The 19,458-nt window shown below is 34.5% G+C and overlaps 6 protein-coding genes and 1 long non-coding RNA gene across 11 annotated transcripts in view; 4 read left to right on the top strand and 3 right to left on the bottom strand.

Moving 5' to 3' along the window:
• Window positions 1–59: 59 nt before the first annotated feature.
• LOC122635664 (GPN-loop GTPase 1) lies at window positions 60–1,863 on the top strand. Of its 2 annotated transcripts, none has more exons than XM_043826141.1 (5): window positions 60–136; window positions 376–603; window positions 691–1,055; window positions 1,123–1,352; window positions 1,430–1,863. In XM_043826141.1, the coding sequence occupies exons 2-5, from the start codon at window positions 384–386 to the stop codon at window positions 1,770–1,772; spliced, it is 1,158 nt and encodes a 385-aa protein (XP_043682076.1). In that variant the 5' UTR covers window positions 60–136; window positions 376–383; the 3' UTR covers window positions 1,773–1,863. The 2 variants fall into 2 exon arrangements, with proteins under 2 accessions (XP_043682076.1, XP_043682085.1); XM_043826150.1 differs by having other exon boundaries at window positions 76–136; window positions 400–603.
• A 133-nt stretch (window positions 1,864–1,996) lies between these two features.
• LOC122635714 (heat shock transcription factor, X-linked member 4-like) lies at window positions 1,997–2,906 on the bottom strand. The gene is made up of 3 exons (XM_043826242.1): window positions 2,448–2,906; window positions 2,262–2,364; window positions 1,997–2,184 (listed from the first exon to the last, which is right to left on the bottom strand). The coding sequence occupies exons 1-3, from the start codon at window positions 2,904–2,906 to the stop codon at window positions 1,997–1,999; spliced, it is 750 nt and encodes a 249-aa protein (XP_043682177.1).
• A 331-nt stretch (window positions 2,907–3,237) lies between these two features.
• On the bottom strand, window positions 3,238–9,574 carry LOC122635648 (tyrosine-protein kinase transmembrane receptor Ror-like). 4 transcript variants are annotated; one of them, XM_043826116.1, is made up of 9 exons: window positions 8,634–9,572; window positions 5,623–5,844; window positions 5,445–5,533; window positions 5,199–5,360; window positions 4,961–5,123; window positions 4,596–4,876; window positions 4,333–4,506; window positions 4,054–4,212; window positions 3,238–3,973 (listed from the first exon to the last, which is right to left on the bottom strand). In XM_043826116.1, exons 1-9 carry the CDS (start codon window positions 8,704–8,706, stop codon window positions 3,671–3,673), a joined length of 1,626 nt encoding a protein of 541 aa, XP_043682051.1. In that variant the 5' UTR covers window positions 8,707–9,572; the 3' UTR covers window positions 3,238–3,670. The 4 variants fall into 4 exon arrangements, with proteins under 4 accessions (XP_043682051.1, XP_043682061.1, XP_043682037.1 ...); XM_043826126.1 differs by having other exon boundaries at window positions 5,199–5,339; window positions 8,634–9,571; XM_043826102.1 differs by having other exon boundaries at window positions 4,961–5,360; window positions 8,634–9,574.
• On the top strand, window positions 6,733–8,017 carry LOC122635721. Its single transcript, XR_006328733.1, has 2 exons — window positions 6,733–7,687; window positions 7,745–8,017. It is a non-coding gene; the product is annotated as an uncharacterized LOC122635721 (long non-coding RNA).
• A 3,560-nt stretch (window positions 9,575–13,134) lies between the features above and the next one.
• LOC122637634 (importin subunit alpha-3) lies at window positions 13,135–17,568 on the top strand. The gene is made up of 9 exons (XM_043829894.1): window positions 13,135–13,544; window positions 14,267–14,369; window positions 14,497–14,701; window positions 14,783–14,943; window positions 15,009–15,235; window positions 15,360–15,725; window positions 15,801–16,035; window positions 16,110–16,201; window positions 16,299–17,568. Exons 1-9 carry the CDS (start codon window positions 13,479–13,481, stop codon window positions 16,389–16,391), a joined length of 1,548 nt encoding a protein of 515 aa, XP_043685829.1. The 5' UTR covers window positions 13,135–13,478; the 3' UTR covers window positions 16,392–17,568.
• LOC122637640 (39S ribosomal protein L3, mitochondrial) lies at window positions 17,196–19,172 on the bottom strand. The gene is made up of 8 exons (XM_043829908.1): window positions 19,049–19,172; window positions 18,822–18,969; window positions 18,624–18,714; window positions 18,295–18,504; window positions 18,095–18,223; window positions 17,854–18,014; window positions 17,590–17,779; window positions 17,196–17,481 (listed from the first exon to the last, which is right to left on the bottom strand). The coding sequence occupies exons 2-8, from the start codon at window positions 18,881–18,883 to the stop codon at window positions 17,242–17,244; spliced, it is 1,083 nt and encodes a 360-aa protein (XP_043685843.1). The 5' UTR covers window positions 18,884–18,969; window positions 19,049–19,172; the 3' UTR covers window positions 17,196–17,241.
• The window catches only part of LOC122637646, an 89,687-nt gene continuing 89,361 nt past the window's right edge, over window positions 19,133–19,458 (top strand). The window contains exon 1 of the mRNA XM_043829921.1: window positions 19,133–19,232. Coding sequence (XP_043685856.1) covers window positions 19,164–19,232 — 69 coding nt within the window. The 5' untranslated portion in view covers window positions 19,133–19,163. The remainder of the gene's footprint in view (window positions 19,233–19,458) is intronic.

Here is a 19,458-nt window from a genome sequence, read left to right as displayed (position 1 = left end):
GAAATATATTACGTATGGTAATTTGTTTATTACTACGCAGATGCGCCCTCTAGAACTCAATATTGTACACAAATTCCGTGCTTCTTCATTTTAAAGGACGTCGTTTTCTGACTAACCCATCAATTTTCAAAAAGAGGTAATTATATTATTAAATATATACGTAATTTTATATCCATAAAACGTGGAATTTCTAATAGTTTACAAAACGATCGATATGAGCAACTGTCATTACAAATTTATTGGTTAAACACATTGCGAAAAGTTTCTATCTTTTTAGGTTAGATACGAAATTCTTTCATTATAAGTACGTTTCATTCGAAATTTATGATTAGATTATTGATATAATGTCTGTTTCATACAAATATTTATGTGTAGATATTTAAATGTTGCAATCTACAGACGATTTGAAATCTGAAGCAACTGAAGCACAAAATGCAAGTACGCAAAGAAAAAAGCCAACCTGTATTATTGTGCTTGGAATGGCTGGTTCTGGCAAAACAACATTTGTACAAAGAATTGTTTCTACCTTGTATAATATTAAAAAACCATATGTAATTAATTTAGATCCAGCTTGTAAGGAAGTTCCTTATCCTGCTAATATAGGTAACTTTTAATTATATAAATGTTTAATTAGATAAATGTAATATATTCTTGTTTAAATTAATTAATTATGATATGGATACGTTTCAGATATAAGAGATACTGTTAATTATAGAGAAGTGATGAAACAATATAGTTTAGGTCCAAATGGTGGTATAGTTACGACATTGAATCTATTTTCTACAAAATTTGATCAAGTCATAGATCTTATTGATAAGGCAGGTCAAGAACACGAGTATGTAATTTTGGATACTCCAGGACAAATAGAAGTATTTACTTGGTCTGCAAGTGGTAGGATTATAACAGAAGCACTGGCATCTCAATTTCCAACTATTGTTGTATATGTATTGGATACAGTGCGTAGTGTTAATCCTGTTACATTTATGTCAAATATGCTATATGCATGTTCCATATTATATAAAACAAAATTACCATTTATTGTTGCTATGAATAAGGTAAGAAGAAATTATACGCGATATTAATAAATTTAATTTGTATTGTTATTATAATCAATTTTTGTAGATTGATATCGTTGATCATAGTTACGCTGTAGATTGGATGCAGGATTTTGAAGCTTTCCAGGAAGCTCTTGATTCAGAAACTAGTTATATCAGTAATTTAACAAGGAGTATGTCTCTTACTCTGGATGAATTTTATTGTCATTTACGTAATTGTGGAGTTTCAGCTGCCACTGGAGCAGGTATCACTAAATTCTTTGAACTTGTGGAAGATGCAGTTAAGGAATATGAAAGGTACATTTATATCTCAATTTAAAAAATAAGATTTAAAAACAAGAGAAGAAAACTAATATAATTTTATATTATTCAAGTGAATACAAACAAAGTTGGCAGAAGTTGAAACAGCAGCGAGATATTGAAAGAAAAAAGGTTGAAAAGGAACAGCTGGAAAATGCTACAAAAAGTACCACAGGGGAGACTGTACCTTTTGTAACAACTGTAAGTAGTGGTAGAGAAATTTCAGATATATATTTAAAACATGCTGGTAATGAATCAAGCGAGGATGAAGATGGAACAGAAAATACGTACGAAGAAGATATCGAAGAAAAGAAACAAGCTGAATCTTTCAAAAGCTTTTTACAGAGGCATCAACAGGAACAAAATAAACGAGTTACAAGTCAACAATCACAATCCAGTACTAGTGAAAACACATAATTTATATTCTGCATACGAATATAATTTATTATTTTTTTTGTATTTCGAACTTCAAAATATTTCTTTCAAATAAACATTGTTTTTTATTTTATCGCTATAAGATAATATTTTTACAGAGATATATAGCAAAATCTATATAATACTCTATATATGACAAATATCATTTTCAGAACATTGAATGAACTCGTTTGTTTATGTAAAAAAATAGAAGCAATAATTAGATCTTATTTGGTATTATTCAAAGGCACGTAAAAAGCGAGATTATGTGCATTAGGAATGAACCAAGGATTCGGATCGTCATTGTTAATCGGGCTGCAACTTTTTTTCGAATAGAAATGTATTCCGTTTTTCATCGCGTATTCAGGAGAACGATCACTTTGTGGAATGGAAAAAAGTTCGAGCTCTGGCAATCCTGAAATTGAAATTTTTTGTAATATGAGAAACATCGAAGAATCTAATTCGATAACATTAGTTATATATAAAAAGAACCTTGTTTCGATGATACGGACGAGGATTCGTTTCTAGTCGATACGTTCGAACACTTTCGTTGACACTCGCGTCTTATTTGTTCCAAAGCTTCGGTCAAGGCAAGCTATGTCGGAAAAAAAAGAAAGGAGATCTTAGATCGTTAGAACGATCGACGACTAACCCACGTAACGATGAGGAATATCTTACTTGACACATTCGTAAACGCGACGTAGAGCGTATTTCTTTTTCTGGAGAGTTCTCCTGTTTTATCGTCGTGCATCTTTGCGATCCGAGACGTTGACAATATTTGTTTCTTCCCACGGTTTTTCGACAGACTCTTGAGAGAAGATCGACACGACCAGCACGAAAGTGATCGTGCAAGAACTCATGAACATTTGGATTATGCGAATTACAAAGAGGATCACGATTATGCGACGTCACCTTACGAAAACCATAGAGATTCAGTTGTCTGATGAAGCTCGTGATATTCCTCGTTTTGAAAATGGACTTCTCTCCGTCAAGATATTCCTCTTGAAATTTCTTGTAATCCAACAGGATGGTCGAACCATCGATGTTCCATCGAATTGCACCGGTCTTGCAAGCATTAACGATCCTCCAAAGTTTTTGAGGGAATCGCATCGAAAGTATCATACGATCGTCGTACATGCTTAGCCCTCTGAGAGATTGGAACGCTCTTTCTTCGAACGAAAACGATTCCGAGAATAGTTCTACGCTTTCTCGAATGTGCGATTACCTCTTAAACAAAACACTATCGTATCACGGCAACAATAATTTTCCCGAGACTCCAGAACGCCGAATCGTCGAAATGTTGGACTACGATTGTGGAAATCGCTCAAATCAAATGAATCTTATAATATCGTTAATTAAAAATTTATTTTTCTTCCTTATTTATATTTATTTATTTATTTTTTTTTTTTTTACAATACCTTATAGATGTAAGAATTAGCGGATACAATACATGAAAAAACGGATGTTATATATTCTTACGTTCATATATTATTATTTTACAAAAGAAATCAAGTATACAAACTGGAGCAAATTATTATTTACTGTGCTCTCGTGCAGTCAATCGACTTTGCGTCAAGTATTTAATAAATTATCTCGAAATATGATACATTAGTTGTATACGTATAACAACTTTCGTTCCATGAACTTATCCTAAGAATAGGAATAATACTATTGCGTGGACATTGAAGGATCGATGGTCCGAACCTTCGTTAATTCCCTGATATCATTAACGTGCATTTCATTCGTATCGATCATTGCTCACAGCACGTAGGATCGTTTTAATCTCGATCATCATATATAAGTATCGCATTAAAAAAAAAAAAGAAAAAAAAAAAAAAAAAAAAACACAAATTTACAAAACATCAACGATCGTTCGTGTAGAAATATCAATAGAGATATCGTTAATCGCACAAGGCCGGTAATGTCTGCAAATATTCGCGAGGCGTTGTTGGTGCAGGCAATAAGTAACCATCAGGATCTAGAACATCAGGAGTACGAATGGTAACAGGTCCTTGAGGTGGTCTTGGTAAAGTTCCCTGTTGATTTAATTTTCCTTGGACTTTCTCTAATTTCTCTAGTATGTCAGAGAATTTTATACGATCTCTTGGTTCTGTCTTCCAACACTCACGCATTATTTGACAAATGAACGGTGGGCATTCGTCAGGAGGGATCAACATAATTCCATGTAGGATCAACTTGACCACCTACGTAAAAATTTTGGTAATGAGATAACATGTTTTTGGTTTCGACTTAAGCAGATATAAGACTGATCTTTTCATCTTACCTCGTCGTTATTATGTCCGTAATAAGGTTGCTTGCCAAGGGAGTAGACCTCCCAAAGGACAACTCCGAAACTCCAAACGTCACTTTCTAAAGTAAATCGACCGTACATCACACTTTCTGGCGACATCCATCGGACTGGTAATAATCTCGAGCCACCGATCTAAATTCATATTCAGATACATTTAGATCGTTTGTACATTAGATACATGTAGATACATTAGATAGATTCAGATACAAATAGATAATATATTTTATTCGATCTTCATTACAATATACATACTTTATAATAATCGCAAGTATAGATGTCCCTTGACATTCCAAAGTCTGCAATTTTAACAACGAGTCCAGATCCAACGAGACAATTACGACAAGCTAAATCACGATGAACGAATCTTTGAGCCGATAGATACGTCATACCAGCAGCTATTTGAACGGATATCCAATGTAAAGAATCCTAATGAATAAAAATGTTGATTGTCGTAATAAAAATAAGAATAAAAGATTGAAGAAATACACAGAAGTCAGATATTTTCTAATAATAACCTTCGTCAATGGTTCTAATCCAGGATTAGGTGAATGTAGCTGTCTTGAGTTAGATCTCAAAACTTCAGCAAGATCACCGTATGGCATATACTCGAAGACCATCCAAGGACTGTTTCCAGCATCACGAAGAACCACACCTTTCAAAGTTAAAATATTTCTATGTTCGAAGGTTGACATGATATCTACCTCTCGCATAAAATCTTCTTCGGCTTCTCTAGAGACAGTATCTTTTAAAACCTTTATCGCGACGATCTCATTTAAATCTCCATTTTGTAATTCTCCTATATAGAATGTAAATAACATTTAATTTTAGTGTAACAAACGTTACATGAGTAACAAAACTATATAAAAGGATATAAATGTACCTTTATAAACTTTACCAAAGCAACCTTCGCCGATATCATGTAGAAATACAAGATTTTCACGTTGTAAAATTAATACCTCCGGTGAGGTACAACTAAAGTATTGAGGATTAGGCGTGTATTTGTTTGCTAACAATAATCCTTTTTTCAGATTCATCGGAGACGCCTGGAAAGTAGAGGAAAGTAAAAAGATGCAAGATGTCTTGATAATATTGAAAATATTCAATATCATCTTGCTTACATCCAACGAATTCCTCTGCGACTTTACACCATAACTTCGTCTCCTCACACAATAAACTATACTCATGAGGATAACTAGCACCGCGATGAAAGCTATCGCAATTCCAACTATTTCAGGTACTTTATGTCTCGAACGTTCAACCTGCATAATAACATCGTAATACTATCCATTATGCGTGCGGTAAGAAGTAAAAGTATTTATTAAGAATCGAGATATGTTAAAGAGAATTGATCGAAGTATCAATACCTGTTCTGCTTCTGGTAGAGCAGTGGTACTGTTCGTGCCATTACCACTTGGTGGTATTATATTGTGTATGGGTCGTGGAGTCAAAGGGACTAGGAAAAAGAAAATAAAAATGAAAAAAAAAAATATTTGGACAACTTTATCTCCGAAAAAAAAGGAAAAACAAATAAACTAATCTTACCTGTTAAACGATTCGGACATTTGAGGTCTGATGTAGGTGGGGAGGAATCATGAGGACAAACGCATTGCGAGGTGTTGTCACGGAAGCTACGACAAGCAGCCTCCTTTCCACAGATGGTAGGCCGATCTTTGCATCCACTGATTACGGTAGCACCATCGGTTGCCGGGAACTCAGTTATCGTTTCCAATTGCTGACTCGTCGACGATGGTACGACTGATGGTTCTAGAACAGTCACTTCATTCTTAGAAAGTACGAGAGAACGTTCAATTTTCCGCGTTCGTCTATCTCCATGGGATCATCATGTTAAGGATTATTATAGAGTAAAATATAATCTTATATTTGAAAAGTAACTCAATAAAATCGAATGTGGGTAGACTTGCTTGATTGGATTGAAGAACCTATCGATGATGAAAGGGTCTAACTAAAGACTTAGGAAAAAGGACTAGCAGAATAATTTTCATGAGACAGACAGCTTCAGCTCGAAGAAGTTGCCCGTTGCAGTCGGTGAATTCGCAAAGACATGGACGAAGGAACGGTAAAGGGCATCGACAGAAGGAAAAAGGGCTGCATATTTGGATTGGGCCTGAGAAGATAGATACAGTGAAGGCATTCATTTGGTGCTTCGAGCTTGTAACGGGTCAAAGCGTTATCTCTGCGGTCAGCGCTCCCCGACAACGAGTCTCGCTATGAGTACCTATTATCGTCCCGTATTCCTTTCCTTACAAAGCATCTCCGTAGTACGCGGCATCGGACTCTTTTTCCGAAAGATCAGTTACCGTTCCCGAAAAGACGATCCACGGCGTTCTCAGGATAACATGAGTTAAGCCCGTGGACCGTCAAGAGAGTTAGGCAGGGAGAAAAAAAATGATCGCCAAGGTCAAAAGGGTTATACTCATTTCTTTAAATTTCTACCTTGTATATCTCGAACGTTTTTTTTTACAGACCTCTCGAAACATTTTTTTAGCGATAACGAAGGCAAAATTAGAAGATATCGTTATCTAATATCGTCAATCTTATTTACTATATTTACTTACTTATTATACTTATTTATTATATTTAATATTTTTGTAATAGTATAATAAAAAGTAATGATTGCAGATAAAAGTAACGAACTAGTAAATAAAACGTCCTTTATGTACGTTAAAAATCCATCGTGGAATGCGAGAGTTCGACGAGACCTCTTATCACACTTTCTAATCTCAACGTATGAAGGTCGCGGGAACGCTACTGATACCAAAACATTATATCGACTTAATTAGAAGTGTACAGTGTACTGTCTAATCAATCAAGTTGTGTCCTCCGTACTAGCAACATCGTACCGGTAATAGGCAAGAAGAACAAGAGGAGGAAGAAGAAGAAGAGGAGAAATAGTACGAAGCTTCTCTTAAACATTAAAACTATTTTATTACCTACATCATTGATGACCTATGCTCTTTGCCATCACGTACTCGTAATGTTCTACTGTCATTGGACGATCGAGTGACCCGCGATAGCGGTTGTCAACGTCGACGCATTCTTCCTTTCAACCATTTTTATGAAAACGATCCAAGGTTCTTTTATGTATATATTATCCACATACATATACACACGTACGTATTTCTATCTTAAACATTGAATATCGAACGGATTGTCATGGATTTTAACGACGTTTTGTTTAACGTTCCCCTTCGAAAAGACAGGAGAATAAATTTCATGCGAATAATAGAAACGTTCAGTTCGTGTTATTGTAAAGACCGCCATTTATAGACGATTTAGCAACTTTGAAGGGCATTCGAATCAACCACGTGTACGAGAGTTTATTTACGAAAGCAAGCTTTAGGTCAGAGAGAGAAAGAGAAAGAAGATACAATAGAGTCATTATATACGTTACCCAGTGTGCGTTTCTCTCTCTTTCTGCCGAAAGCGTGCGAGATTCGCGAGCTAACTGACCGGCAAAAGGGTGGAAGATGTCCGACGATTAACCGAATGAAGACCGAGACTGTGCCCGTGTACTCGACAAAAACTTTCGTAGTAATAAAGTCGAATAAGAGGATTTCGACGTTATTCTCATAATGGACCATTTATTGTAAGCCATGTTCGTATCGCCTGCATGTATATTTTATTAGTGTAATATTTTCTTTAGGATTTAACTAATCAAAATTTAGGGATGAAGGATTATTCTTTTTTTTTTTTTACGACAAACGAAAGATCACAATGAAGACGACGTTGAATATTTAACGATGGAACAGGAAACTTATCTTTTCGAACATAACAATAAGCCATCCTTCGTTATACTTCATGTCTCTCATTACACTAATCGTATTAAAGTCCATTATGTATGTGCGTGTGTGTGTGTGTATGCGCGCATACGATTATAACAGATGGTTTGAATAAACAAGCATTGATTTTTCCTTTATTTTCTAACGATTATATTTTATAGTTGTGACGATTAATCGATTATATTTGGTGTCAATGTTGTCACGTTGTAACGTTTTTCCGTGTTAAACATTGAGATTCGTGTATGTTGATGCAACGCATATGGTTATCGTCACGGGTCAGTCTTATCGTAAGGTCGGATATATCGATATTGAAGATAGCTCCGAAAGACACAAAAATAAGGTTTCTTTTGATCTTTTTTTCTTTTTCTTCCCTTTCTTTCTCGTCGAGAAATACGTTTTCGTTTCTAAGTGGGTTAAAATTAACTCAACTCATTTTTTTTCCAAGAGATAATTTTACGATTTATTCTTTTTGAAATATTTTAAACAAAATTTGTACGAGTTAGAAACGTTAGAACTCGTCCTTATTTAATTATCGTTATGATCGAGGCTCGTAATATTTCAATAAAAAGGGTATTCAGTAGCTACTCGAGATACGATCGCAGTTTCATCAATGGAATACATTTATAAGACGGACCACCAACGTTCGATCAAAATATCGTGACGCGTTCGAAAAGATTCGTTGGAGTTTTAATTAATTAATGAAAGAATTAACGAACGAATGAATTAAGATAGATTTTGACAGATTAATCTTACCTGTTTGCGAAGAATTGATGGAAGGAGAGACACCTCTCCTTCTTGGAGTTCTTCGTCGATCCATATCGAACATGAGCGATGGAAGAAGATGAACGAGGAAGCGAGATCGACTTTCTTTCTTTCGCGAAAAGAATTACAAGAAAAAAAAAAGAAAGAAAGAAAGAAAGAAAGAAAGGAAGATATAAAAAAAGAAAAAAAAACTTTTCTGCTCTCGTTCGTTGCACTTTGCACTTCCCCGCCGGCAATTACCATCGATGCGTTAACGTCGTCATAGCTTTCGCGAAAGGCATCGCCGTCGTTTGTCGATTTATCCAACACTTTTCTCGTTATTTCTGAGAGAACTATCGTTTCTCTTTATATCCATGAGCTCGATCGAGATTTGTCATAGTTCACTGTAATGACGCACTGATTTATTTATCTTAGGTGATCAACACAAAACCGACACTATTATTATTCGATCGAGTTAGATGGTCGGGGGATGAAATTTGATTTCAAGATAATACTTGATTATTCTTGATGTAAACACTACGTGAAATGTAGCTCACTGGCGAACGGAAGTCCGAGGATGCTCGTGGACAAGGATAAAAGAACATACGAATCGCCGGCTGGGTGGTGGACGATTAAGCCGGAAGAAGACGAATAAGAAGGAGAAAAAGAAAAAGAAAAAGAGAAGGGTAGAGAGGGAGAGAGAAAGAGTGAGAGAGAATGAAAATGAGAGTGAGAGTGAGAATGAGGGTGCGTGAACGCGTACGAGGGGACGGTGAATCCTCTCTTGAACGAATGCTTACTCGAAACTAAAGACCGACTAAAGACCGACTTCGAGAACTCCCTCGCATTGCTCGTTCGTATGCGCGCACATATACACACATACACATGCGAAAACTCTTCGACTCACACGGATTTTCTTCACGTGTGTATTTTCTTCGTGTTACAGACAAACACGTATACACACACACACACACACACACACATATGTATGTATTTCTACTTTGAAAGGATTTACAAGAGAGACAAACGCAATTCATCATCTCTCCGGTACGTCCTACGCTATCGTAATGCGGCGAGAAATGTCGGATAACGTTTCTCGGTAATATTCAAATCTTTTTTTTTACCCATTGGACATTGTTGCGATTGATTCTCGAGCGCGTGTCGTCTTAAATATACGAGAAAATCGTGATTATCTTTATGTCGTTCTAAAAGCGTGACATATCCGATTGATTATTGATTGACAACGGAAGAGAATTTTTACCAATGTAAATGTTTACTTTTGAACGATTATTACTTACTGTTTACGAAGAAATATGTACAGTGATATGAGAGAGTAGCTTCTTTCTTATCGCCGCTCGTTTCTAATGTTCGCGAAGAATTTTAGGTCGTAACATTTTCTAATATCATATCAATGCGTAGAAACGCGTCGAAGAAATCTTGTTAATAAGTAAATCGTATGTATATATATAAAAATATATATTGCATGCATGTGTGTGTGTATGTTTGTTTGTTTGTTTGTGTATGTGCTTGTATATGTATTGAGTTGCGCATAATTCGATAATTACAGTCGTGTTCCTTCGGGATTTCATGTTGATCGCTCCTAGTCGATATACCAGATAAAAAAAAGACAGATAATAAAGATGACCTTCTTGGAATGTCTTGGCTATTCGTTTAGAAAGAAATTAGTTATCTGTTTTTATTTCTAAATACAAAGGTTAACTGGTACGATCATAGATATTTTCAAACTTAAAATTATCCCGAAGTCCGTATTTCTTCGAAATTCTTTTACGATCCGTTTCTTATCTTTTCTCCTCTTTGTATTATTCTACTTTCGTTCCTTTCTATTTCTGACGTAAAACGCTTTCCAAAATGATTCATTGTTCAAAAACGATCAACATTTCGAATATGCACGCGAACCGCAGATAATCTTTACTAATGATAATTAAATACTACTCCGTATCTCTTTCACGACTATCTCGATACGTTATTACTCCACTGGACGAGTTTACTCCCTGACACGCTTCAATCTCTTCTGAAGAACAACTCGACTTTTCAGCTACCGATCACGATAAACAAGTCCGCTTACGGTCGCGAAGATGCGTTACTTAATTCGAGACGCGTGTCTGCTGAATGATATAAAAAAGCTTGTACGAGTATATACGAATTAGTACAGAGTCCAATTTCGTTTAGGCGATTAATACAAAATATGCACTCGTCATTAATATAAATAAAATACGTTATATTCATATGATATGATATATTAATCTAATACGTTACATATATATTATATTAACAGTGAATTCATCATTATTATAATTATTATTTCAATAATATAAATATAATTTACTATTATTATAATTCGCGATAAATTAATAACACTATTTTCTCTCTCTCTCTCTCTCTCTCTCTCTCTCTCTCTCTCTCTCTCTCTCGCTCTTATTTATTACTTTTCTAAGAATGCCAAAAACGATGAATGTTCTTTATAAGTTTGGAATCATAAATACGTAGACTTTAAAGACCATCGTTTTCGTTCCCTCGAATCGAGAACGATGTCTCTATCTCTCGTAGTCCTTTTTTATTAGCCCCTCAAAGGGCCAAAGAGCGCAGACAAGTAGCTGAGAAATAGGTCGAAACATACGAAAGTGGATGAGGAAAGGAACAAGAGAGGGATACGTTAATAGTTCTCGAAGAGGCTCCGTCGGAATGGCGTAAGTGTTGTATATTTACACTGGCGTTACAGGCTCACACCTGGATGCAAGAATAGCGCCGGTTCTTCTTCCAAGTATTTTCTTGCTCGTGAGTCAACTCGTGTTTGACAAAAGAAATCGTTCCTCGGTATCTTTATTTCGTAAAATCATTCTACGCTATCGTATTAAACTTTTTAAGTGTATGTAAGTACTTATTTGAATGTGAAATAAGAACGAGCATAAATTGGTGACATCAATGCCATCGAATTTGGCAAGATGGAGGTTTCTTGTCAAGCTTATACGCTAATAATAATTTTCAAGGATATATTTAATCTTGGAATTACGTTGATCAATATTTTCATTGATCGTATTATCGAGAACATGGAATCATTCTGTTTCTTTTTTTCTTCATATTTTTAACGTGGGTACCTTTTTCTTTATGTTTGTAACATATTTATGATGTTTAAAAGCTATCGGAAGTCCTTCCTTTCTGTTGGACAAAAAGAACGATATCTGATATTTAATCGGTCAAAGGATGCAGGCCATACTCAGGGTGGCTTACACCCGTCGAAGTTGCGGATCCTTCTCATGCCGTTCGATGCTTATCGGGTATAAAAGTTGAAATGACGTGGGTATGCATGCAGATGGTGGGTCGTAAGGGGTTCGTCTAAAATAATAAAGAGCGACCGGTAGGAAGATGAGAGGTGTTTGTGTTTTTACGCACGACGGCCTATCCTGAAATGATGAGGAACAACTGTTAAGAAAAGAATTTCTGTTTGAGTGACAATTCCTTTAAAACGGAAGTAAACGACGTCTGTTACTCGCGATTCCGTGTAGATATATATATATATATATGCGTGCGTGCGTGCGTGCGTGTGTGTGTGTGTGTGTGTGTGTGTGTGTGTGTGTGTGTGTGTGTGTGTGTGTGTGTGTGTATAAGACGAAATAATTTTTTCTACAATAAATAATTAATTTTTTCTATTTTTATTAATTTTTGTTTTATATTCCTCGCGTGACGTAAAAATAAATTTGACGAGATAACGATTGAAAATACGATCGACAGTGAAATTGAAAATTAAATGAAAAAATTTGAAGGAATAAAAGTAAAAAGTTCGAATCATTTTAAAGAAATAAATATATGAATACATATTTAAAAAATTTATTTTATCGATATGACTTTTATAAAAATATATACTTATTTCATATTTATTTCTTCGATATGTGTATGTATATAATTGCGTTGTATACCTTAGAACGGTGGTGTATTCTTCAATTTTCGTAATTATTTAGTGAATGTAAGGTTAGTAATATTTTGTTTTGACGTAGAAGTACGGAACAATTGATTACTTAGAAATGTTATTATTGTTATGCGTATGAGACATGTAAATGTCAGGGCAGCCAATCATTTTGACTCTATTTCACGACTAATAGTTAGTACACCACTGTCTTTGAAGCACGTAACAATGGCGTTATCCATGAGTCGGCAAGTTTCGAATTTGCGTGGATTATATGTAAATTTCTTTATATTTCATGAGCCTCTATAAGCTATTGTCGAGGAGCCAATCAATGCGTAGGAAATTTTAAATGTTGATTTACATCTTCGCTACTACGTACAAAAGAATGTATAATACTAATTCGTCATTAGTAGAAAGATAAATAGCATTGATTTTGATTGGTTGTCTCGATATACATGAAAGATATAAGTCAATTCACAACCAATAGAAGATCGAGCAGTATATCTAAAATTGGCGCTTTCTTTATGAATAATCGGATTGGTTAATTCTTTTAATTCTATAAATTGATATCATTGAAAATAGTATATTCAAAAGAGTCGAAAAGGCGAAATATATTCTAGGTTTCTTCGAATTTCTCTGAATTGAAACGCCATCTTTCACGAGTTCCCGTCGTTCTTTTCGGAACGGTCGAACGTTTGCGTTCGTGTTGAAAAACGTGACCGTGCGACAAGAGTACCGTGTGGCGGTCTAACAAGAGGGAGTGTTATGCATGATATTGCATACTGACGTATAATAAAGGTATTGTGTGACGGAATGCAGTTGTCGAAATAAATCATTTAACGCTTCCACGGATACAAGATTTTTGCGGTTCGCACGGCTCTGGTGTAACCGGCATTCATCAATCTACGCGATTACAAAGATTGGTTATTGGAAAAATGGCGGCCGAAATGCTAAACAAGAACCGAATGATGGTTTTTAAGAACAAAGGCAAGGACCAAGAAGTAAGTATTTTCCAATCTCTACGATATATGAAGATCATTTGTCTTAACAACAGATATTATAGAGTCATCGTCGCCATGCTTTTCGTGTTTCATGACAGGACATTTAGATTACGTTTAGTGGTCCCGTGTGGTATGAATTCCAGCGCACCACATTTTCTTCGATTCTATATCAATTCTACGAATGAGTCAAACTGTCGTACTTTGCGATTAGATCCAAAACATACTATTTCTGAGCAACGATAAACGGTCAAATATCGTCATACTTGTGTGCTTTTCTAACAAGCTTCAAAACAAACGCAATTTCGGAATATTTTTATACGTTATTTCGTTTTAAAATATTCTAAAATTTATAATATCATCGAATCGAGGAAAAGTCACCTCGTTATTTATGTGGGAAGATGACGCAATTTGGAGAGTTAGAGGACTTTCAAATGAAATTATTTAATATTGTTTATGCGTCCAACGATCACGTTTATTACTGCTGATAATATAATATTCGCATTATCTTTGGAAACATTTTATTCTTATAAAAGTTCTTCCTTTTCTTTTCACGCGGGAACAACAATTTTATAAATAGCTGTATTAATCATGAAATCAGATATGTATAATTTTGTTTATGATTTGTATTGATATATTCTTTCATATCTTCGTATGGAAGACATCTTTCATATGAAGGAATTATTTTTATTTTTATGGATATTTTGTTATATTCGTGTCAACAGGAGATGCGAAGAAGACGAAATGAAGTAACAATAGAATTACGTAAAAACAAGCGTGAGGAAACTTTACAAAAGAGAAGAAATGTGCCTATTGCAGATTCCACCGGTAACTTAGAATTGTCAATTCAAAATATTGAAAGCTTTATTACAATAAGCTTTATTATATATCTTTTCATATATAATTTTCATGATATTTACTTGAATAAAACAACAATTATCTATGATGTTATTAGATGAAGATGATACTGAGAAGAATTTGTCAAAAATCGATTTAAAGGAATTAGTACTGAAAGCGGAAAGTTCAGATGCTGCGGAACAATTACAAGCTGTTCAGTCGGCAAGAAAGTTACTGTCTTCAGATCGCAATCCACCTATTGATCCATTAATTCAAAGTGGTATCTTACCCATTTTAGTTCGTTGTCTTGAACAGCACAATTGGTATAGCAATATAATTCAAATGTGTCATCTTGTTTTGGGTTATTATTTTATTTATACTTAAGCATTTACTTTCTCCTATAGTCCATCTCTACAGTTCGAAGCAGCATGGGCTCTTACGAATATTGCTAGTGGAACATCCGCTCAAACACAAGCTGTAGTTGCAGCTGGTGCTGTTCCACTTTTCCTACATTTGTTACTTTCGAGTCAGCAAAATGTTTGTGAACAAGCTGTCTGGGCTTTAGGTGAGTATTCGTTCTAGAAAATTTATCGTCTTTTCAAATGATAAGCAATGAAACATTGTTCTCAGGAAATATTATTGGAGATGGTCCAATACCTAGAGACTATGTTATTAATCTTGGTGTTGTACAGCCACTGTTAAGGTTTATCAAACCAGATATTCCTCTCCCTTTTTTACGTAATGTCACATGGGTGATCGTCAACTTATGTAGAAATAAAGAGCCTCCTCCACCTATTCAAACGATAAAGGATATATTACCTGCACTTAATATACTCATCCATCATACAGATATTAATGTTAGTAAATCAGCTACAAATAATGAAGATTAAATATAAAGGCATATGTAATAATAAGATATAATTTTATTTACATTATAATTATAATTATAATTTAATTAAAATTGTATAATTCGTGCTTTAGGTTCTTATTGACACAGTTTGGGCATTAAGCTATCTTACTGATGGTGGTAATGAACAAATTCAGATGGTAATAGATAGTGGTGTTGTACCACGTCTTATTCCTCTCCTATCGCACAAAGAAGTTAAATTATTGACAGCAGCTTTACGTGCAGTTGGAAACATTGTAACTGGCTCAGATGAACAAACACAAGTTGTTTTGAATTGCGATGCTCTTTCACATTTTCCAAATCTATTAACTCATCCAAAAGAGAAGATTTGTAAAGAAGCTATTTGGTTCCTTTCTAACATTACTGCTGGTAATCAAACACAAGTGCAAGCCGTGATAGATGCTGGATTATTGCCACTTATTATTCGTAACTTGGCGAAGGTATAAACATTTCCTTTTCTATTTTGATTTCTAATTTGACGTGTACAAGTATTTAAATCTTGATAAAAATTTTAGGGAGAATTCCAAACACAAAAAGAAGCGGCATGGGCAATCAGTAATTTAACAATAAGTGGCAATAGTGATCAAGTTGCACGGCTCATTCAAGAAGGAGTTATTGGACCTTTTTGCGATCTTCTTTCGTGCAAAGATACACAAGTTATACAAGTTGTACTTGATGGTATACATAACATGCTCAAAGTTGCAGGTTCACAGGTCGAATATTTGGCTAATATGATAGAGGAATGTTCAGGTTTGTGTCGTCCTTACGATATGTATCTTACCTGATCGTATAAAACTTATGAAAATATACGTTTTTGCTTTCAGGCTTGGACAAAATCGAACAGCTGCAAAATCACGAGAATATAGACATTTATAAGTTAGCTTATGATATTATCGAGCAATACTTTTCAGGAGAGGTAAGGAACGATATAGTTAAATATTCTTTTACGACCAACGATCGTGTGAACTTTATTCTTCTGTATGTAATTAATCGATTCCGTTTCGATTGCGTAGGCTGACGAGACAAATTTGCCAGCACAGGCCGGAGATGGGACATTTGAATTTGATCAGACAATGAGTATTCCGAGTGAAGGTTTTAAATTCTGAGAGAGCCTCCTTTCTTTTTCATCCGATCGTGCCGTCCCCCGACAAATTCCGAGGTGGAGCAAATCTGCTTTCCCTTTCCTAATCCTATATTTTCTTCTGCTCCACTGACAACTCGTGGTATTATTTATCGTGCCACTATTTGAACCAAGGGTCATACTTCTTGCTGATTCAAAGAGACAAAGCAATGTGCTGACTTTCCTGGCTACAGAGAATTAAAAATGGAAGAATTATAGAGCTGACGAACTGTTACGAAGCAAGCATCGACTGTGTTCTTATGTTCTATCCTTCCAATTCTTCTTATATGTATGTTACCTTTCTTTATTATGCATAATAAAAGTATTGGCGGAGCGAGTCTTAGCCGGACGCAGCTAGCAATACGATGTGCGAGTAAATTATTCTAGTAAATTGATTAGTTGCTCTCTCAAATGGAGGCGCAGAGAGGAGACCTTTTTATTGCTTAATCATGTTGCTCTTCACTCAAACTCAGGATGAGTCTTGCTTAGCGATGTTACATTTATAAAACAATTCGTGTATATTTTAGGCATGTTAAATTTATAATGATATTGATTACTAAATAAATGAATCGATTGACTACTCTTTACTAGCATAATTAATCATTGTGGACATTTCTGTAAGGAGTTAGCAACCAATAAAAGTATAGCGTGAATCCGGCATAACTCTAACCCTCAGTCTGGCGTTTCGCCTCAAGTTTGACGTTGTCGAGTTAATAAACTGTACTATTTTATACAACATATCTCGATGAATGCTAATGCGTAGCATAAAAGATTTAGTAGTTAACAAGAATTTATTTTGACATTATATATCTTTATTTGATTACTTTATAATACATTTATGATTCTTCGCTAAATTGAATTGTGGGTGCTTTGAATGGATGTACATCATCTGCATATAAATCCTCTGGTATTGGTTTTTTGTTAAAATCGGGTAAATAAGTTGGGAAATATGGCGGAATTTTTGACTTTCTAGTGGGTAGAATCGTATCGTATAAATAACAAAAAGTATTTGTTTCTCCAGGTATGTTGTGACCCATTACCCAAATTACATTATATTTTGTATTTACTCGTAAAATCTGAAAAGCAACATTATATGACATTAATATTGTTTCCTTCAGAAATATCACAAGAAGTAATGAATAATGTATATACATATAATTGTATATGTTTTTGTTTAATCTTACCCTATAGCCTCTAATTGTGCGCCACCGATTACCCATGTGACCAGGTAGTTTAGTACCTGGCATTACACGAGCCATTTTTCCACCACAACCAATATTCCCTGGTCTTCTATGAGTTTTAGTTACACCATGAGAAGCAGGCATTCCTTTGAAACCCCATCTTTTCATGACTCCTTGAAAACCACGGTCTATCCTAATGATATATTGTTCAGTAGTATAACGCACGTTTTATCATTGATTAATATATAAAAATGAGTAATAGTTTACGTTTTTGCACGTATATCAATAATCTCGCCTGGCTTAAAATGAGACGCATATAAAGGTGTACCGGGTTGTAGCGCAGCTTCCGGCGAAACCATAAATCTCATTATTATACGTTTCGGCATGACTCCAGAATTTTCGAATAACTTGCAATATTCTTTTCTAAACTATGAAAGGAAAATATTCATATGTTATTAATTGTATCATTGTCATGAAGTAGAGAGATAAATTCGTTTTAAATTAATACCAATTGTGGGTCCGAACTTTCTGCTCCTACTACAAGAGATCCAAGTCTGTTTTTGATTATAGTTCGTTTGGATTTTACTGGGAAAAAATCTTCTGGTGCTATATACTTTATTACTTGATTATCAATGATCTGTAAAATATTAATTGTTTAAACATTTTTTTTATACCATAAATAACTTATTTTTATTAATGAGCAATCACCTGCAATAACGTTGAGTTAACTTTTTTCCCATTTTGTAACCATATTGGATAAATACCTATTTTTTTGGCTATTAAACCTGTTCTCCTGAGCCCCTTTTTCCAACTTGTGATTGGTTCAATTGGTTTTATATTAAGCGGAGAATCATATTTGGATTGTATAAATTCTTTAACAAACTCATTATTTTCTGTAGTAATATGTTCATTATGCAACTATCGTAAAAAAGAAACAAAACAATTGTATCAAGTATAAGGCGGACATGTGTATATTATATAAGTTTTAAGGCGATGTAAGTTTAAAGAGTAAATAGTATTAATAGAATCTAACTCACAACACGGTTTTGTTTCGGGAGCCAGCTTGGATGACGTTTCTTAGGTATTTGAATTTGTTTTTCTCGTACCGGTACTTTTACAATATCCAAACTGTGAATTTATAGAACATTTTATTTAATTGTATTTTAAAGAAACATTATACATAACCTCTTATATGTGATATTAAATTAAAAAAGATATGATAATATATCACTTACTTGTGTTTTAAAAGTGTACGAGAAACTAAACTATTACTGAATATTTTTATGAGCGTTGACATTATAATTTATCCTTGAAATCTTTTTCTAACTATATTAAAAATGCAATATTCTTTTTTCAGCTACGTATACGTGATATCGAATTAACCTTAAAAAATAATTCAACTGAATTCACATACGAGTATTCCTTTGCAATTATTTTTTTAATTAATTCTATTCGTTATTACGATGATTGAATCGGTTGTTAAAAATCAAATCAAGTGTCGAGTGTCCTCATATTTTTATATAAAAATAAACGTTTTTTGCAAGTGTAATTTGTAACACTACACAAGAAATTCGACGATGGAGCCATCTAACGGTACTCGGATTAAGATCGAAGATCTTGCCGCATTCTTCCGTATGATTTTTAAGGTAAAAAAAATACTTCTTATCCAACAATAATAGTTGAATTTTGTAAACGTATTAACAGATGGCATTACTAGTATATTATACTCCAACGGAATTAGTGAAGCGCGCGCGGACCTTTGCAACGTGTCTATTAGAGAAGCTCGTCGTTTTAAAATGTGTTTTCTAAGGCAAAAGTTGAATATATCAAATATATTCGATCGAGTAAGAGCGAGGATGCATAGATTATTAA

Source organism: Vespula pensylvanica, chromosome 1 (assembly GCF_014466175.1).
Source record: "Vespula pensylvanica isolate Volc-1 chromosome 1, ASM1446617v1, whole genome shotgun sequence".
Classification (NCBI taxonomy): Eukaryota; Metazoa; Arthropoda; class Insecta; order Hymenoptera; family Vespidae; genus Vespula; species Vespula pensylvanica.
This window is presented reverse-complemented; position numbering and strand designations above follow the sequence as displayed.

Bases quoted from the DNA above. Each gene is read 5' to 3' on its own strand.
- LOC122635664 (XM_043826141.1), top strand. From the start codon at position 384: ATGTTGCAATCTACAGACGATTTGAAATCTGAAGCAACTGAAGCACAA. The intron at 1,056-1,122 runs GTAAGAAGAAAT...CAATTTTTGTAG, and splicing joins TTATTGTTGCTATGAATAAG to ATTGATATCGTTGATCATAG. The intron at 1,353-1,429 runs GTACATTTATAT...ATATTATTCAAG, and splicing joins GCAGTTAAGGAATATGAAAG to TGAATACAAACAAAGTTGGC.
- LOC122635714 (XM_043826242.1), bottom strand. From the start codon at position 2,906: ATGTACGACGATCGTATGATACTTTCGATGCGATTCCCTCAAAAACTT. The intron at 2,365-2,447 runs GTAAGATATTCC...TTTCCGACATAG, and splicing joins CGCGTTTACGAATGTGTCAA to CTTGCCTTGACCGAAGCTTT. The intron at 2,185-2,261 runs GTTCTTTTTATA...TTTCAATTTCAG, and splicing joins GTCCGTATCATCGAAACAAG to GATTGCCAGAGCTCGAACTT.
- LOC122635648 (XM_043826102.1), bottom strand. From the start codon at position 8,706: ATGTTCGATATGGATCGACGAAGAACTCCAAGAAGGAGAGGTGTCTCT. The intron at 4,877-4,960 runs GTACATTTATAT...CATTCTATATAG, and splicing joins CTTTGGTAAAGTTTATAAAG to GAGAATTACAAAATGGAGAT. The intron at 4,213-4,332 runs GTATGTATATTG...ATATGAATTTAG, and splicing joins ATACTTGCGATTATTATAAA to ATCGGTGGCTCGAGATTATT.
- LOC122637634 (XM_043829894.1), top strand. From the start codon at position 13,479: ATGGCGGCCGAAATGCTAAACAAGAACCGAATGATGGTTTTTAAGAAC. The intron at 15,236-15,359 runs GTTAGTAAATCA...TTCGTGCTTTAG, and splicing joins TCCATCATACAGATATTAAT to GTTCTTATTGACACAGTTTG. The intron at 16,036-16,109 runs GTTTGTGTCGTC...TTTTGCTTTCAG, and splicing joins TATGATAGAGGAATGTTCAG to GCTTGGACAAAATCGAACAG.
- LOC122637640 (XM_043829908.1), bottom strand. From the start codon at position 18,883: ATGTCAACGCTCATAAAAATATTCAGTAATAGTTTAGTTTCTCGTACA. The intron at 18,715-18,821 runs GTAAGTGATATA...ATAAATTCACAG, and splicing joins CGTACACTTTTAAAACACAA to TTTGGATATTGTAAAAGTAC. The intron at 18,224-18,294 runs GTGATTGCTCAT...AATATTTTACAG, and splicing joins TTAACTCAACGTTATTGCAG to ATCATTGATAATCAAGTAAT.